The 20,157-nt window shown below is 43.9% G+C and overlaps 1 protein-coding gene across 2 annotated transcripts in view; it reads left to right on the forward strand.

Moving 5' to 3' along the window:
- Window positions 1-19,853, forward strand: part of LPCAT4 (lysophosphatidylcholine acyltransferase 4) — a 124,083-nt gene extending 104,230 nt beyond the window's left edge. The window contains exons 12-14 of one of the 2 annotated variants that reach the window (XM_073565012.1): window positions 16,395-16,493; window positions 18,153-18,303; window positions 19,132-19,853. In XM_073565012.1, coding sequence (XP_073421113.1) covers window positions 16,395-16,493; window positions 18,153-18,303; window positions 19,132-19,292 — 411 coding nt within the window. In that variant the 3' untranslated portion in view covers window positions 19,293-19,853. The remainder of the gene's footprint in view (window positions 1-16,394; window positions 16,494-18,152; window positions 18,304-19,131) is intronic. The other variant, XM_073565011.1, reaches the window with a different exon arrangement.
- Window positions 19,854-20,157: the final 304 nt, after the last annotated feature.

The raw sequence follows: 20,157 nt of genomic DNA on the forward strand, positions 1-20,157 counted from the left end.
CCCGGCTTCAATTGCGGCCTAGTCCGCGGTAGCTCCGCCCCTGTCCTCTCATTTTGGGCGGGCTTTTTCCCGCCGTCTCCCCTCAGCCGCTCCCTGCTCCTGGCGCAAGCTCCGCCCTCCGGCCGGCTTCCCTTGTGGCGCAGAGAGTATATCCTTGCCGCCATTTTACTGCTCCCAGAGCGGACGGTTAGCTCTGCCCCGTTTACGCTGTGCAGAGTGGAGTTTTGCACAGTGCGACCTTTCTGATGCGGGCAGGTGGGGGCTCTGAGCGGCCATATGGATGTGAGTACTGGGGATGACTATATCCTGCCTGCGGGCAGCGCGGTCCTAGTCACCGCACAGTTTTGCTCTCACTTGCAAAATGTGATATGTCTTGAAGCAGTCGTATTTTCCCAGCGTGGGTCACGGTTAGTATCTTCACCGGACAGGACCAACTGTTTCCTACCTAGCTCCCTTCAGCCGAATCAGGGACATTGTGGAGTATAAGCCCCTCATAGAATAATTAAGCAGGGCCACACTTTCCGTAGGTACGGTGTCGGAGCAGAGAATCCACCTTAGCAATTGCGTCTCACGTGATAGGCGCTATAGTCGTACAGTCTCTGGAGCAGTACAGCCACTAACGTAATGGTTTTCTGGAGCCGTACAGTCTATGAAGTAATTGTGCTCTAGAACCGTACAGTCACTGCCGTAATAGTACTCCGGAGTCGTGTAATTTACTGGCGTAAATGTAATCTTCTGCTGCACAGCCTCTAGTACATCAGTATGTCTGGTGTCATGGCACACAGAGCCTTGTAGAGCCACGCTGCTGTCTTCTGTGTTTGACGCATGGCGTTGATCTGGTAGAAGGTTTCACTCGCACGTTTTCCTCTGATTCTGTCTTGGCTGTTGGGTTTTTCGGCCATTGCACATATGTGCCTTGATTTCAGCAGAGCACCACTCAGCCATTGCTTCACACATAAAGGTGCTGGAGCCCTGGCATAGCATCTGCTCCCACATCTACTGCCCACAGGCACTCGCCCTTCCCTTTTTTTCTGCAGCCCCCTCCGGACGCTGGCTTCATACGGCTCTAAGCAGAACAATCTGCGGTTTCTATCTATTCACGTCTACAGTGTTTAGGCCGGACTTCCAACTGGATAGAAGTCCGTGTTACCCGGCAATTGTCCGCTATGGTTCAGTGGATAAAGAAGCTGACCACAGCTCGCAGGTCCAGAAGTTGGAACCATAGCACACAACAGAGAGTAGAGTTAGTCTCTTTCTGATCCCAGGCCTACGGTTCTACCGTCAGAAGAATTGACTGGTCAGACTCTAATTTTACTACAGACTTCGTGGTACGGCTTACTACACGTGAAGTTGTTATTCTATCTGATGTCGTCAGGTATCCAGACCTAGACCGCAACACAGATGCTGTTCTTCTGCCTAATGCCCTCAGGTATTCAGACCTAGACAGCTACACAGAAGCCGTTATTCTGTCTAATGCCATCAGGTATCCTGACCTAGACCGCAACACAGAAGCCGTTATTCTGCCTAATGCCGTCAGGTATCCAGACCTAGACCGCACTGCAGCACAGAAAGGGCTGTCTCCTATACCCTTCTTCGGGTTCTCTCCACACCTGATTTGTTCACAGGATACTTATAGCACAGCTGCAATCGGCTCTATCTGCTATATAGGCTTCAAAAGCACCACCTACCAGGTACAGTAGTTCGAACAGCCGTATTACGGTGGAGACGTGCCCGAAGTTCACAGCTTCAGTGGTACTGGTGTTTGGTACCGTATCCAGGTGAGTTAGATGCTCTAGCCTTCAAGTTTCTCGCGTTCTATTGCAGCAGTATCCTATCCCTTATTGAGTACTTGGATGGGCCTCTGCCAGACATGTTTGTCAATACATGCCGTCTTTCTGGTAACTCAAACGTACCCGAGGTCCATCTACTACACCGGTCCAGCTCCACTGTCTCATTTTCAGGTGAGTCAGGAGCGTCCTCTCTCGCGTTCCTCGGTATCTTTTGCAGCCTTTGCCTAAGCTCCTGTCTAATCACCACTCGGGGTGAGGTGCCGGCATTTATTGCGCCTGACTGGCTGCAGCTGCGGTTACAGACCGCTTTCAGGTGAGTCAAACACACCTTTCAGGTGCATATTTCATTTTTAATAACATCTGTGGTTTGTTAACAGTTAAACGTAAGCATTACCATGTTCAGACGGCGCAGATCTCTGTAGCACAGAGCGGATCTCGGTAGCAACATAACTGGATACTCCACCTTCAGGTGGGTCACACACTCTCGTGTCAGGTACGGTGGATCGCGATTTGTCTGCGGCATGCTCTGGAACCTAAGTGTTACGCCTATCTTTATGTTTGGCCAATAGTAGTTTACAGGTCCTATTCTGTCCTAAGGGCCTTCAGGCTACCACAATGCCTAAGCTACTTATCTGTCGGAACTTACCTATTCTTACAGACGCCAGGTAAAGCCTCCGGCAGCGCAGACATGGGACTTCTGACCGTGACGGGAAAGAGTATCCCACCTCAGACAGGAGTGGGATCTGACTCCGCGCAAGAACCAACCAGGGTAAAAGCTGCTCCAGTCTTGGATCCAAGGATAAGTCTGGTGATAGCGCGTTTCTTCCTTCAGCTACAATTGTATCTTTTCCATGTTATCCTCGAGCGCTTCTTGTCTTAGACTTAGGCAAGCGGGTCTACACACCGCAATTCCCTCCCTGCGCCAGAGGGTCCAGTATGGATTCGGTCGTCTACTCCGTCATACGGATTGACCTGCCTTTCGCCAGCCTAGTTGTCTTCGGGTGTCTATTTAATCTACCTAGAGCCAACCTTCCTTACACATGGACGTTCCTTGCTCGACTAATCTCTGTTCTAAGTCCAGCTGGACTAGTTTTCCATATCCACCCTCATCCCTGTAGGCTGGGTTATCTTCCTTTTAATCTCAGTCTGCAAGGTCATCCAGTAGTCTTCGTCCTACCGGCTTAGTCGAGCAATCATTTGTCTCTCCATAGCCATCCTGAGCCAACATCGCGGCGATGGGATCCAAGTTATCCCCAGGTTCCGTTCAGTACGTTTTCAGTGCTCGACTCTTCAGCAGGTTCTCAGTGCCCTGCTCTCAGGTCTTGCCATTTTCTCACATAACGGATTTCAGCCGTTTCCAAACAAGTGGACGCCTCGGTATATCTTTTCTCCCGAGCGTTTTGCAAACTAGACTACTTCTGCGACTACGAACCCTCCGGTTCCAAGTCTTCTACTACGGTCCTTCCTCTATCAGAAGTGCATCCCTCAGGGATACCAATGGCGGATTCACACAGTAGTTGGCAAGGTCTACCTTCAAACCACCCGCCGCTATATCGTGACCTGCCTTAGTCTCAACCCGTGTTGCAAGCTTCTATAGACACGTGGCCTAGCTTGCTCATCAGAGCATTCTTCCCGGAGGCCGGTCGGAAGATATGACCGGCTTCACTGTCCTAATGATTTTTCTTGCATAGGGACCTTGGTTTTCGCCTAATCGTTCCCATCTAGGGGTCCATTTGGCTTTCAGTTTCACACCAACTTCCGTTCCTTCCGGGTGGCTCCAACAGGCCAAATTGAGAGGGTCACCGGAAGGACAAGCGCTCTCCTTCCTCAGGCTGCACCCTGTCGTTCTTCAGCGCATTTTCCTCAGCGTGCCTTTTCGGGATCTAGGATTGAATTCATCCTTGTTTTTCTCAGGAAGAAAATTTTTCTTCGTTCAGCATTTGCCTCCTGTGAATCGTATGTTTTTTGTTTTTTTTTCCATGAAGCTCTTATCCAGGTCCTGATTTCTTCAGGGCTTTGGCGATATCTGCTTTGCAACGGACGGGTTCATTTTCCTTTTCAGTTGGTAGCCTTCCCTTTTCAGGCTCTCCACCAGTCCTAGGGTCTCACAGACTCTGTACCAGCTGTGGTGCTCTTCCTGCGGATCAGTGGTCCACGCTCCATCATTCTGGATTCCCTTTCTTTCGTCTGCCTCAGATTTTCCTTTGTGGCGCTCTCTCATCAGGCTACCTGGCCACAGCAACGGTACATATCAAGCTCAGGCTTGAAGTATAGAGGTCCTCTGGCCTCCAGGTCAGCGTTGGATCGCGGAATCTTCTGGTCGACATTAGTAGGGTTGCTGGCTCAGGAAGGACTGTGTTCTTTTCAGTACGATGCACCCTGCCCAGGCAGTGGGTGTCCTCCAAGCGGTACTCTTTGGGCCTTCGTCTGGCATCTCTGCAGTGCGGTGATATGTCCTCCACAGGTCCATAAGGTTTTTCACAACCCATGCCTAGCTTCGGCCAGTGCCGGTCGAGGTAAAGAAGACCTCGCAGGTGACCTTGCAGGTGACGAGGGTGACTCCCTCATCCTGATGGAGTTATTTGCTGTTCCCTCCCCTTGAGGACTGCTTTGGGATGTCCCATGGTTTCTGTGTCCCCCAATAAGGCGATAGAGAAAACAGGATTTTTAGTTGCTTACCGTAAAATCTGTTTCTCTGAGCCTTCATTGGGGGACACAGCACCCTCCCAAGTTGAACAGCTCGGTTTACTGTATAATATTGTTACAGTATGGATTTCTGTTTTCTGTGGTTTTTATCTCATTTACAGATTGCTTCTCCTACTGCTTTCTCACGAACTGATCATCCTACTTCCTGTTGGTGGGGTGTACACTGCGGAGGAGGAGCTAACTTTTTCTGCATAGTGTCAGCCTCCTCCTAGTGGCAGCAGCATACATCCATGGTTTCTGTGTCCCCCAATGAAGGCTCAGAGAAACAGATTTTACGGTAAGCAACTAAAAATCCTGTTTTTGGCCACAACCATTAACGTTACATTTGGAGAGAGGTCAACAAGGCCGATGAAGAAAGGAACACCATTTCTACTGTAAAGCAGAGTTGGATCACTGATGTTTTGGAGATGTGTGAGCTACAAAGGCGCAGGAAGCTTGGTCAAAGTTGAAGGAAAAATGAATGCAGCATGTTATCAGCAAATACTAGAGGCAAATTTGCACTCTTCAGCCCGGAAGCTGCACATGGAACGTACTTGGACCGTCCACCATTACAACAATCCAAAATACAAGGCCAAGTCGACCTGTCATTGGCTACAGCAGAACAAAGTGAAGGTGAAGGATAAAATGCCTCAAATCATTAGAGATGGTAAGAAAACTGTACAGAACATTTTCCTACTGTTGGATCAAAAGGACGATTTAGAAAACAGGATGCGCAGAAATTAGGCTGGTGTGGGTCCCTAAAAAAGTGGAAGGAAATGATCCCGTGGGATTTTTTTGGTAAGTGTCTATATAACAACATAGGAAAGAAGGTGCGCTCTTCAGTTTTAGCAATTGAATGATCGCATAGGGTGCCCAGCAGACCCCTCCAACCAGGTGCTCCCACACGTCCAGTCGTTATCCGCATGCTGCACTACCGAGACAGACGCTATTCTAAAAAAAAAAGCCAGGGAACTTAAAGATCTCTCTATTAATGGATATAAAACTTCCATTTACCTGGACTTTTCTACAAAAATACTAAAAAGCGAGCAAAATTTTTTTTATATTAAAAGACAAAGATAGTCAAGAGCCCTACTCCATGCTTTATCCTGCTAAACTCCGAGTAGCTGCAAAGGGAGAGATACATATCTTTGAGACCCCGCATGATGCTTTGGTGTGGCTGGACAATAACGAAAAAGACCTATGGAACAGGCGCCCCTGAGAGCTGTATGAGCCTGACACAAGCAGATGGTTGTGGTTTCTTGCTAACCCCTTCCCTGCTTATAACATTTTTCAATTTATGTCCGTCTGTTCTATGGCAGGTAGCCACTTAATACCTGTTTAGATAAGCAGAGTTGCTGGAATTCAAATGGATGGTATGCTATATAGCAACAATAGAGGCAGCCCATCTCACAACTCCAGGAACATACAAAGCCTCAATCGTCTTATAAGAGGAATGTCTATTAAGTTGTTTATATGTGTTAGTTTTTTTTATATGTAGTTGGGTTAGGAAACTACTGGATACATGACCAGCTACATGCAGGTGGAAAGAGTGATATCATATGCTAGATACTTTGCTTTTTTTTACAAAATGTCCAAAAACCTAAATTTTATAGCATGGAATGTCAGAGGACTGGGTGACCCATCCAAGAGATGCGCAGTATTTTCATGGTTGTGTATTTAACAACCAGCAATAATATGCTTAATGGAAACACATATGGTGAAGGAACAGATGCATCTGTTTCATGGGTCATGGATGTCATTTGAATATCATTCGGTCTATAGCACACACTCAAGAGGAGTGAGTTTTCTGGTTCATAGGGCCATCCCCTTCACGTGCATCAGTCATGGTAGACTCAAGAGGGTTGCTTTGTCTCTATTTTGTACTATACATAACACCCCATCCTTATAGCAGCCATTCATATCTCTCCACCTTACTCCAGTGAGGTACTGAAAAAAAAAAAAATTCTCTCTCTTCCACACGTGCCTTTGCTCACGATGGGGGACTTCAATATGTATCTACACCTCTACTGGGATAAATTTTGTACAGGAACCATGCCTCAGACTCAGACTTCTCTATCCAGAGTTCTAGCGGAGCGGGAGTTAATTGATGGTGCTTATTGCGCCAAATATCTAATAGCAATGTCAAATAATACTCTTGTTGTTCAACATCCTACCATTCGTTATTCAGAATTGACTTGGCAGTTGGAAATGTGAATATGATGTGTTTGGTAAAGGATGTCAAATATTTACCAAGAACCATGTCGATTCATTCCCCCATAAGGGTACAACTGAGGTTGGGCATGGAGGACTTAGTCATCAAGAGTATATGGCAGTTAAACCCATTTTGGACTCAGACTATTGGGGGTTCTGTACACGACAGATTGCGGGAATACTTTTACATTAATATGGACTCCACTTTGAGGTTAATAGTATGGTAAGCTATGAAGGCATTTGTTAGAGGGCTCTATATTGGTTAAATTAGTAAACGGAAAACTAAAACCAGAGAATACACCTAAAAGTTACAATAGCAGGTCTGCCTATCCGAATTAGAATTTATATCAAATCCCTCAACTAGCACTGCGGAAAATATGAAAGAATCTCAAAAACTAATGACAAATCACCTACTGGGACTAGCTGCACAAAAACTTGTTTGTTTTGCAAAAAAAAAGATTTATGGAGGGTGAAAGTGCAGGCCACTTGCTATCAACTATTGTTAAACCTCAGAATGGGTTCTCGCACATTTCTAGACTAGTCTCAGACACTTGGGTCGTGGTTACAGAGGATGGAGATATTCTCCACACTGCATAATTACTTTTCTAGTTATTCTTCTAGAATCGTCACCAATACAGAATAAATAGAGAACTTTTTAGCAACCATTTCATTACCACAATTATCAAATCTAGTCAAACCAATTGAACTTGAGGAATTGGAGGAGGCCATTCATGGGTCCCAAAATGAGAAGGTCCCAGGCTCATATGGGTTACCAGGGGATTTCTTCAAAACATGTAGAGAAATATTGCTTCCATATTTACTGGCAGTTTTTCAAGAAAGTATTAGAATTGGTAACCTCCCAAAATCTATGAAAGAGGTGGTTTTGATGTTGAAACCTGTAGCGGCTCCATCCCGGTATTCTTATAGAGCCATCTCACTCCTCCAAACCGACGTCAAACTGCTGGCTAAGATTCATGCAAATAGATTATCTAAGGTAATTACAAGTGTAAGGCTGACTTCACACGTGGCTTTTTTTTTGCGTTTCCACAGCGGTTTTAATCGCGCGATTTTGCCGCGAAAACGCGAAAAATAAGCATACCATGCATCCCTATGGGATTCCGCAATGCTGTGCTAATGCTGCGGTTTTTACCGCGGCGGAATCGCTTCGCGGTAAAAAACGCAGCATGCTCATTAATTTGCGGAATCCCGGTGATCCCGCACCCATAGGAATGCATTGTTCCGCTTACTTCCCGCATGTGGCTGTGCACACCATGCGGAAAGTAAGCAGAACAATTGCGGATGGTACCCACGGTCCGGAGGAGAGGAGACTGTCCTCCGGGCTCTGGGTACCATATCCCTGTAAAAAAAAGAATTTAAAAATAAATATTGTTATTCTCACCCTCCGACGTCCCGCGCAGCCTTCCCGCCTCTCTCCACGCTCCCGGTCCCAGTAATCCTTTGCGAAAATGCCCGCGATGGCGTCCGTTCTCGCGGGATTGCGAAGTCTCGCGACGTCATCATGAATTACCGCGAGACATCGCGATCCCGCGAGAACGGACGTCATCGCGGGCATTTTCGCAAAGGATTACTGGGAACGGATGCGCGGGACGTCGGAAGGTAAGAATAACACCATTTTTTATTTTTTTTTTTTTGCATTTTATCTTTTACTGCTGATGCTGCATAGGCGGCCTCAGTAGTAAAAAGTTGGTCACACTCGTCAAACACTATGTTTGACGAGTGTGACCAACCTGTCAATCAGTTCTCCAAGCGATGCTACAGATCACTTGGAAAACGCTAGCATTTTGCAAGCTAAATACGCTTGCAAAATGCTAGTTTTTCCGCGGGAAAATCGCGGGAATTTAAAATGCGATTTTTCCCGCGGAATGGAATTCCGGAATTCTCGCGGTAATTTCCGCGAGAGTTCCGGTACGTGTGCACTTAGCCTAATACACGATCAAACTGGATTTATACCAAAGAAGTCCACCGCAACTAATATAAGGTGATTATATATGTGGATGCAGCTTAGTTAAAAATCCACAGGAACAAGGGTGATGCTTTCCTTAGATGCCACCAAGGCATTTGACGGCGTCAAATGGAACTTTTTGTGGGCTGTATTAAAGGGCATGTGATTCGGGGATAAATTTATTTCAATGATCCAGTTATATAGTTCTCCTAGGGCAAAACTCTGGGTTAACTGTAATATATCGGGATCATTTGATTTGGGAAGAGAAACATGGCAGGATTGTCCCCGGTCACCCCTTCTTTTTGCAATAGCCATAGAGCCACTTGCCTGTTTAATCTCTATATATAAAACTAAATGTATGTATCACTAAGCATCTCTCATTTCACCAGAGCTGGTTAAAAGAAGCTGAGCTGTGATTGGTTGCTATGAGCAAGTTTTCCCACTTGATACCTCAGCAGACACTGACATGGTGGGAGAAATCTAGCATCCCTGGGAACATAAGCTCCCAGCCATTGTGTGCCCCCCAGAAAGGAGCAGAGCACATGACAGAAATGAATCCCCCCTCCCGTGGATCATTGGTATGCAAGTCAGGGCAAATCCACTCAGCGCTTTGGATCTGATTCCAGGCTTTCTTAAAGGGATCCCCAGTATGGAAGTTAGGTCAAATCCACTCAGCACTCTGGTTCTGGCACAAGGCCCCTCTTAAAGGGATCCCCGATATGGAAGTGAGGGCAAATCCCCGATATGGAAGTGAGGGCAAATCCAATCTGCACTTTGGTACTGACCCCAGTCCTCTGTTAAAGGGATCCCCGGTATGGAAGTCAAGGCAATTGCCTTCAAATACTTTGGTACTGACCCCAGGCACTCTTAAAGTGATCTCCGGTATGGAAGTTAGGGTAAATCCCTCAGCGCTCTGATTCTCACCCCAGGCTTCTATAAAAAGGATCATTGGTATGGAAGTCAGGGCAAATCCCTCAGCGCTGTGGTTCTGACCCCAGGCCTCTCTTAAAGGGAATCTGTCACCCTTTTTTTTTTTTTTTTTTTGACTATCTGCTGCCGGCATTGACATCAGGGGCTTATCTACAGCATTACAGAATGCTGTAGATAAGCCCCCAATGTAACCTGAAAGATAAGAAAAACACGTTATATTATACTCACCGGAGGGGGCGGTCCGGTCCAATGGGTGTTGCGGTCCGGTCTGACTCCTCCCATCTTCATACGACGCCGTCCTCTTCTTCCCTTCCTGTAGTGGCTCCGGCGCAGGCGCACTGCTCTGCCCTGTTAATCCTGCACTCTAGCTTTCGGTGTGGGTCAATACAGATGAAAATCTCTAACGAATTATATGCTTCTTTTTTGTGGGGTACCCAGGCACTTCTATATAACCACTAATAGACATAACTAAAACATTCGGGAAATGGTCGGGCCTTCTAATTAACTGGAGCAAATCAGTACTTATGCCTGTTGATCCTCTTCCAGAGGAATACTCTTTGGAGTATACACAAATTCAAATAGTAAACTCTTTTTTTAAATATTTGGCGGTAATATTCTGCAAACCCCCAAGACTTTCATTCATGTAATTTTGCCCCCCTGCTTTTAAGATTTAGGTCTAAGGTGGATACATGGTGTCGCCTCCCTTTGTCTCCAGTGGGAAGTAATCTTTTGAAAATGATCCTAATGCCGCAACTCCTTTTTTTTCATTAAAATACTCTAATTTGGATTTCTATGTCTTTCTTTCATAAAATACATGGGCTGTTTGGGAACTCTTGGTTATACTTCATAGCCTCGCAGCTACAGCAGTGTCAGGGCTGGGGTACAACTGACAAATGTGGAGCTTCGGGTCAGCTAATAAAGGAGGGGACTAAATGGGAGATGCCACTATTAGCTCTTGAGGCTGGTTTTCTCAGGGAAAATGAGTCAACAGTTCACACTCTAAATTAATCTATAAAATCTGGGATAGGGGCAAGGACATTCTCCTGTGTGGCACAATTCTAAATTAAGCGAAATGGCTAAACTAGAGGGCTTTGAATGGGAAAGCAGAGGGATTTTGCTATTGACCCAAATAATATGTGACGGATCAATCCAAAGTTTTGATCAGATTCGTTCTGGGTTTGGCATTCTACTTAGAGCCTTCTATCAGTATTTGCAGCTTCATCATGCCTTCCAGACACAACTTAAGACTACTAAGGTAGATATCACTAATCACTATATCTTAGATTTAATCGCTACAGCATCTAATATGAAGGGCCCTATTTCCTCTGGTTACAGGATATTATTACCCTTTTATATCTAGATAAGCATCCCATGTTGGTCAGATCAAAGTGGGAAGAGGATGTTGGCCCCATATCTGAAGAACACAGTGGAATGAAATACTAGAAACAACACCTGTACTATCTTTATCTGAGTCCCAGATAATGTCCCAAATATTTCTTATCCACAAGGTATGACACCTAATATATTTAACCCCTTTCCTACAATGGACGTAATATTCCGTCCATGTGACCTGGGACCTAATTCCCATGGACGGAATATTACGTCATAGCGATCAGCAGCGCCCACGATCACAGCTGTCACCCGGCACAATGTGTCAGGGACGGTCACGGACCGCCCCCGACACGTTAACCCCTGGCACTCCGTGATCAAACACGATCGCGGTGTACCGGGGGTTAAAGGGACGCATCGGCAGGGAGGAGGCTCCCTCCGTGCTTCCCTGAGCCCCCCACAGCAGCGCAAGGTGCCCCGCAGGTCCCCGGATCCAATATGGCGACGGGAACCTTCGGGGGCCTGCAGGGAGCTGGCTTCCTCATGCCTGCAAAGCGCAGGCAAGGAGGAAGCCTGTGCAGTGCCTGTGACAGATCACAGTGATCTGTGATGTGACAGATCAGCGATCTGTCACAGGACAGTGATGTCCCACCTGTAATAAAGTTAAAAAAAAAAGTGTAAAAATTTAAATAAAAAAAAATCGCTAAATAAATTTTAAAAAAAAATCTTCCCTAATTCATTTTTTGGAAATAAAAAAAAAAAAACAATAAAAGTACACATATTTGGTATCGCCGCGTCCGTAACGACCTGCCCTATAAAACTGTCCCATTAGTTAACCTCTTTAGCGAATCCCTTAAAAAATTAAAAATAAACGAAGCAAAAAATGATTTATCATACCGCCGAACAAAAAGTGCAATAATGCGCGATCAAAAGACGCATATAAATATCCATAGTACTGCTGAAAATGTCATCTTGTCCTGCAAAAAACGAGCCGCCACACAGCATCATCAGCAAAAAAATATAAAAGTTATAGCTCGCAGAATAAAGCTATACAAAACTAATTTTTTATATAAAATTGTTTTCATTGCATAAAAGCGCTAAAACATAAAAAAAACTACATAAATGAGGTATCGCTGTAACCATACTGACCCGAAGAATAAAACCGCTTTATCAATTTTACCGCACGCGGAACGGTGTAAACGCACCCCCCGAAAGAAATTCATGAAACGCTGGTTTTTATTCATTCTGCGTCCCAAAAATCGGAATAAAAAGCGATCAAAAGATGTCACGTGCCCGAAAATGATACCAATAAAAACGTCAACTCGTCCCGCAAAAAATAAGACCTCACATGACTCAGTGGGTCAAAATATGGAAAAATTATAGCTCTCAATATGTGGTGATGCAAAAACTATTTTTACAATAAAAAGCGTCTTTTAGCGTGCGACAGCCGCCAAACATAAAAACCGTCATAAATAGTAAATCAAACCCCCTGTTATCACCCCCTTAGTTATTGAAAAATAATAAAATTTAAAATGTATTTAATTCCATTTTCCCGTTAGGGCTGAGATTAGGGTTAGGGGGTGTGTTGGGGTTAGGGTTGGAGTAAGAATTGGGAGGTTTCCACTGTTTGGGCACATCAGGTGCTCTCCAAACGCAACATGGCATCTGATCTCAATTCCAGCCAATTCTGCGTTGAAAAAGTCAAATGGTGCTCCTTCCCTTCCAAGCTCTGCCATGCGCCCAAACAGTGTTTTACCCCCACATATGGGGTATCAGCCTACTCAGGACAAATTGCAAAACAACTTTTGGGGTCCAATTTCTCCTGTTACACTTAGGAAAATAAAAAATTGGGGGAAAAAATATCATTTTTGTAGAAAAAAATGATTTTTATATTTTCACGCCCAGGCGTTATAAACTTCTGTGAAGCCCTTGGGGGTTCGAAGTGCTCACCACACATCTAGATAAGTTCCTTAGGGGGTCTAGTTTCCAAAATTGGGTCATTTGTGGGGGGTTTCCACTGTTTAGGTACATCAGGGGCTCTCCAAAGGCAACATGACACCCGCAGACCATTCCATCAAAGTCTGCATTCCAAAACGTCACTACTGCCCTGACGTGTGCCCATACAGTAGTTTTCTCCCACATATGAGGTATCAGCGTACTCAGGACAAATTGGACAACAACTTTTGAGGTCCAATTTCTCCTGGTACCCTTGGGAAAATAAAAAAAAATTGGGGACGAAATGATCATGTTTGTGGAAAAAATACGATTTTTTTTTTTTTTTTTTTTTTTTTTTTTTTATTTTCACGCCCGGGCATTATAAACTTCTGTGAAGCACTGGGGGGTTCAAAGTGCTCACCACACATCTAGATAAGTTCCTTGGATGGGTCTAGTTTCCAAAATGGTGTCATTTGTGGGGGGTTTCTGCTGTTTTGGTACATCAGGGGCTTTCCAAACGCGACATGGTGTCCGATCTCAATTCCAGCCAAAAACGTCAAATGGCGCTGCTTCCCTTCCGAGCTCTGCCATGCGCCCAAATAGTCGTTTACACCCACATATGGGGTATCAGCGTACTCAGGACAAATTGCACAATAACTTTTAGGGTCCTGTTACCCTTGGAAAAATAAGAATTGAGGGTGAAAAGATCATTTTTGTGGAAAAAATATGATTTTTTTTAATTGTACGGCTGTACGTTATAAACTTCTGTGAAGCCCTTCTGGGTTCAAAGTTCTCACCACATATCTAGATAAGTTCCTTGGGGGGTCTAGTTTTCCAAAATGGGGTCATTTGTGGAGGGTTTCCACTGTTTAGGTACATCAGGGGCTCTCCAAACGAGACATGGCGTCCGATCTGAATTCCAGCCAATTTTGCATTGAAAAAGTCAAACGGCGCTCCTTCCCTTCTGAGCTCTGCCATGCACCGAAAAAGTGGTTCCCCCCCACATATCAGGTATCAGCGTACTCAGGACAAATTGCACAATAACTTTTGCAGTCAAATTTCTCCTGTTACCCTTTGGTAAAATAAAAAAAAATTTGAACCTCAAGTATTTTTTTTGTGAAAAAAAGTCAAATGTTCATTTTTATTTTTTTTTAAATATTCAAAAAATTCCTGTGAAGCACCTGAAGGGTTAATAAACTTCTTGAATGTGGTTTTGAGCACCTTAAGGGGTGCAGTTTTTAGAATGGTGTCACTTTTGGGTATTTTCTATCATATAGACCCCTCAAAGTGGCTTCAAATGTGATGTGGTCGGTAAAAATAAAATTGTGTTGCAAAAATGAGAAATCGCTGGTCAACTTTTAACCCTTATAACTTCCTAAGGCCTGTTTCACACATCTGTTTTTTGGCATCCGCCATCCGTTTTTTGCATCCGTTTTTGTGTGAAAAAACGGATCCGTTTCCTTTTTTTTTTTTTTTTTTGTACGGATCCGCGGTAACCGCTAATGGAAGTCTATGGGACCAAAAAACGGATCCTCCAAAAAAAGGCGGATCCGTTTTTTAATGGAAAACGACGGATTTGGACGGATTTTAAAAAACGGAAGTGTGATCCAGGCCTAACAAAAAAAAAATTTTGGTTCCAAAATTGTGCTGATGTAAAGTAAATATGTGGGAAATGTTACTTATTAAGTTTTTTGTGTGCCGTATCTCTGTGATTTAAGGGCATAAAAATTCAAAGTAGGAAAATTGCGAAATTTTCGCCAAATTTCCGTTTTTTTCACAAATAAACACAAGTTATTTGAATGAAATTTTACCACTAACATGAACTACAATATGTCACAATGAAAACAATGTCAGAATCACCGAAATCCATGGAAGCGTTTCAGAGTTATTACCTCATAAAGGGACAGTGGTCAGAATTGTAAAAATTGGCCCGGGAGTTAACGTGCAAACCACCCTTGGTAGTGAAGGGGTTAATATTGGGGTTCGGACTGAAGACTTGTGTCCGAGATGCGGTATGAATGGGGCCTATCTGATGCATATGCTATGGGAATGTGTTGGTATAGACCACTACTGGGTGGGGGTGACGTCCCTGATAAAGCGAGTATTCGGCATACACATACAACATGATCCTAGGGTGTAGGTGTGCATACTGGGCCTTCTGGGGGTGGAGGTAGATTTAAGATCCCTTGTGACTACCTCCATTCTGAGAATACTGTTTCTGGCCAGGAAATAGTTAAAATTGCACTGGTTAGACCTTAATCCCCCCAACATTGGAGGAATCGAAAGCTAACCTTAATACCATATGACTGGAGAGAGGTACTTGCGTTAAAAGGAACTCAATAAAAAAGTTTATAAATATATGGGAACGGTGGCTGGTTACCATACTCAGAATAACTGTACTAGACCGGTTGGCTATTTCGACTTTTTAAATATTGTATGTTGAGGACACATAGATACCAGTTATTTTCTGTTCATTAACATGTTGGTGAACATACGACCAATACTAGTTTTGGTATAATCCCTGTATTTAATAACGTGTCTCCAGTCTTTGGGATAATCTTTATTTAAACAAAATTGGTAACTTTGTTTGGCATGGACTACCTCGGCAGGTATAGGACTATGTAAACTTTAAGGGTTAAACTTGTTGAATAAGTGTGTATTTGTACTATAATGTATGTAATTGTTTATAAAATCCAATAAAAAGATATGATTTAAAAAATATTGAAGTGTTAAGCTCTTTTTTATTGGAATCAAGATATTACTTATATCTTCTTTTTTTTTTTTTTTAGTCTTGAACTAAATCTACGTTTTCTGTACTTTAATAAAATGACATTCATGTGGTTAGCTTTTTTGGCTCCCTGACCTTCTCTGCAGACCTTTCATTATTCTCTTGAGACTCGAACAGATCAAAATAAAAAGCCAAGCTATGAGTCGCCCACTACCAACTTTCCCACCGTCTATTAGGCCGAGTTCCCACTGCACTATGGCAGTCCGTTTAACGGACTGCGGTATAACGCGGTGTAACACAGTCCGTTAACGCTGCCATAGCCTCCCATTAACTAGCGCATCGCGACGTATGCCGTAAAGCGTGCTGTTAAGTACTGACGGAGCCTCGGACGCGGGCTGCAGCATCTGAGGCTCCGGTACAGCTAGCGGTCATAGCATGTCACCGCTAGCCCTGATGAATCCTCCAATATCGCGTTATGCTATAGCGTTAACGAAGCCTGTCAAAGCTATGCGTTGATAGGGCTGGTTAACGCTATGTGAACCTGGCCTAAGAAAATCTAGGCACAGGGAGAACACATACGTGTGTCGTTTTAGGCCATGTTTGCTGTAAAACTCCTCTCTTCATGAACTTTATATCTTACCCAGCATGAGAACTTAGACAGGAGCTGCACTTTCCACAAGCATGTTTCTTTTAGGCCTCCAATATATGTATGTGGTACTCTTATATGAACATTTAGATGCACATAACCAGTGCATGATATTGTTAAGCACCCGACCATTTTAGTAGCCAGAAAATCAAAGTATGTGAATTTTTGTCTCCTCAGGATGCTAGTGGAATGATTGATTTCCGAGAAGTATCATTGGTCCTGGCAGCTCAGGATGCCACGCGTTCCGCAGAGGAGTTGGCAAAGCTTGCTTTTGATGTAAGTTATTCAGCTGTGCTTTTAGTATTGTAGTATAGTGAAGCGTAACCATTAGTGATTAGCGACAAGTGCTCAGATAAGGTCTTGTGTGAGCATGTTCGGGTGAGAGCTGAGTGTCTTCGGCGTGCTGAGTGTCCTCGGCTATTAGGCAGTCCCTACATGTGTTACAGCTGTCTAACAATCAGGCAATCCCTACATGTGTTACTGCTGTCTAATAGCTGCAAGACTTGCAGCTGGGGGGCCTCAAAACATATTATTGGTCACGCCGAAGACACAAAGTATGAACCCGAGCTTGCTCGGAGAAGACCTAATCTGAGCACGTTCGCTCATCACTGGCAACCCTAGAACTCCCAACACTTATTTTTATCTTTTTAAATCTGGCTTGTGACACAGATGATAGATGAAATGGTAAAACTTCCTATAGAAGGAAGTAAAGGCTGCAGCAGGGACACAAATGATATACGATGCAATAAATGAGGAATACGGTGGTTCAGAGTCTGCGCTGCCCAAGGTTCAAAAGTATGATCGCACAGAAAGGTAAAGCATGAATGTGTTTTATTATGTGGACGCATTACAAGGTTTTCAAACCTCTTCATCAGGATCAAATCACAATGATCATTGTGGTTTGGTACGGATGAAGAGGTTTGGAAACCTCGAAACGCATTCACATAACCCGCATTCAAGCTTCACCTTTGTGTGCAATCATACTCTTGGACCTTGGGCAGCGCGGACTCTGAACCACCGTATTCCTCATTTATTGCACAGATGATACTCTTTAAAGTACCACTCCGGCTTTTTTTTTTTCCACCACCAGATAGGTTTCCATAATGTATGTTACGTGTGTGTAGTCAAATAGTACTGCTGTCTTTTTCTATTTCCAGAGCTGCTCTGGTCATGTAGTTGTGACCTGCTGGCTCCCTCTGTTTGCTAGAAGTCACAGAACCAGGCTTTCATAGATTTTACATTGAGATAACATAATGCTTACCAGTGATTTGCAGGCAAGTGATAGCTGTGATCACAAGATGGTGGAGAGTTAACGGAGTGGCGCTGGTAACGGGAGAATATGTCGACCGATGAGTATATTGCGTCACCCACGGAACACACATTACGGATACCTAATTGGTGGTATAAGTAAAACCCCCAAAACACAATCTCCAGTATGGAGAAAATGGGGGTGCGGCTTATAGTCCGGATGTACTGGCTCTGGCTGTGGTGGGGAGGTGGGGGAGCAGCATCGGCATAGCATTGGCTCACAGGAGGCTGGAGCAGGCTGTCCCGGCAACTCCTGTGCCCGCTGCTAAAGAGAAATGAATATTCACTGCATTCCACGCACATGGGCGTGGAGGGAAATGAATAGTCCTTTCTCTTTAACAGTATCTTGGTATGATTGGCCCCCAACCCAGGTCCTGGTATGCATTTCCCCATCAGAAAACATAAAAAAAAAAAACCCATTACACTTGCCTTCCTGGCTCTCCCTCACAGCGTCATACTCCGTTGCCAGCAGCTGGTTTATGCTTGTAAGTAGCGCATGGCAGGGACAACAATTTCCTCCTCTAAAACCTAGGTGCGTCTTATGGTCCGGTGCATCTTATAGTCTGAAAAATACAGTATCTGTATTACTATTTGCTGTCTCTAATGTTATCCTTCACTCCCTTCCAGCTCTTTTCTACCTGTGATGCTGATGGCTGCTTTTTACTCTCCGCTGATGGGTTTTCATCCATTCTTCGTTCACTTGTGGGATCTCCTCCTGCAGAAAGTGGCAAAGTATATTCAGAGCTGTGTCCACATGAGACTAGAGGCGTTACCCGAGGTGAGAAACATTGAATTACTGGTTGTTATTGAATAATTTATTACATTTTGTAAACTAGGATTTATATTTCTAATATATTGGTGTAAGGGTTTGCACACCGACAATCTATACTAAATGGTCACTTTAGTAGAAATGCCTCAATTTCACGAATGAGATGTCTCTGTATGAATTTTATTTCTTCTGTTCGCCCCACATTTGTCAGTGGTATGTCTATGCACAACTGAAGTCTCTCCCAGACATGGAGTGCAGGTACAATTTGGAAAGCATAAGAGAGAGTGGCTAAAGAGGGGAAAAATTGGATCCCTCAGTAGTAGATGAATGTCAAATGACTCCAGATTTTTATTGCACCATGCTGATGGGGGGGGGGTAAACGGATATCAACACATCGATCTGCTGCAGGTGGATTTTTTTTGTGTGGGGAACTTTTTTTTTTTTTTTTTGGGGGGGGGGTAAATAAACCCTTGGTCCTCTGATGCCTGTGGCTAAACATTTAGATCAGGAGAGGATGATCCTAAAAAATAAAGAAAAAAGAATGTTTGAAAGACTCATTTGCACAAGGGACATATAATTATGGATTGGTTCAAGGACATGGCAGCAAGTTTTAATTGCTTCCCTGGGCTTCACAAACCCATCCTAATCCCAAAAATCATAACTGGAAAGCTTTTAGCCCAAATTTAAGCATAATGTACCGTATATAACAAAGCTGAAGGGCATTCAATGCTTGTGTGTCTAACATTAATAAGGTAAAACTGTAACGTGGCGGTTCAATTAGAAAAATTCAGCAAAGCCTATAAGAACATTGATAAAAGCTGTTCTTTTTCTTTTCAGATGGATTTATGAAATTTGCTGTAAGCCATCCATGTTATCGCCATCTCTTTTTGTTCTATCTGCGCCCTCCGGCATCAGCACGTAGGAAGCCATCACGTGTCCAGCAGAATGGGGACTGTGCCAGGAAGAATAATCCTGAGGACAGACCCAAGTCAGACTGACACATATTAAGGGTTGGGGGTTTTATTGGGGGTTGGGGAGGTGGGGAGGGTTTTACTCCAATGGTTTCTTGGTAAGGGAGGGATTTTATGGTAATTTTATGGTTGCTGTAAGCATGCCCAGCTACTCTATCATCAGAAGATAGAGCACATGCAATAAAATGTGCTTAATTGCATAATGGGAAAAATAATCCCATGAATTTCCATTAAATCATTTAGCGGACAGCTGGGTGCAACAATTTAATGGGAAGTGTAGTGAGCATAGTAACCAAGAACATGGAGAGGGGCATGCACTGAAATTGCGCAGAACTTGAAAGCAGCTATGCTGAAGGAGCAATATTCTGCATGTTTGTACCCTGGAAAGGTGCGGGTGCAGATTGGGTGTCACCTTTGTACCCCAAATATCTCAGCTCTCAGGGAAATAGCCTCCCTTCCCCCAAAGAATTTTAAATTTGTACCTTTATTTCAACATTGTATCTCTAAAGGTCCCCATGTATTACTGCTATTGTCATGTTTCTGAATGATATAATTATTTTTCATAAAAAAAGTCTGTGTATTGTGGTTATTGCGTTTGAGCACAGTGTTCTGTATACACTATAAATAGGAGCCCTGAGACTTGTGGAAATATGTTGTGGTCAGACAATAATTAATCAGTTATGAATGGAAGCTTTTATTAATGAGGGGCGTGTATGGACACTTGTGTGGTGGTTTTTTTTTTTTTTGTTTTGTTTTTTTTTTTTAAAGTGCTTACAGATCAAAAAAGATCTCCACTGAATAGACTTAACTGTGATTTAAATCCACAGTGTGTATATTTCAGTACAGGAAAGATGTATATCTTTGTACCGTGTTAGCCAGTAGATAGAAGAAT

Source organism: Dendrobates tinctorius, unplaced genomic scaffold (genome assembly GCF_039654945.1).
Source record: "Dendrobates tinctorius isolate UK_male_01 unplaced genomic scaffold, ASM3965494v1 ptg000516l, whole genome shotgun sequence".
Classification (NCBI taxonomy): Eukaryota; Metazoa; Chordata; class Amphibia; order Anura; family Dendrobatidae; genus Dendrobates; species Dendrobates tinctorius.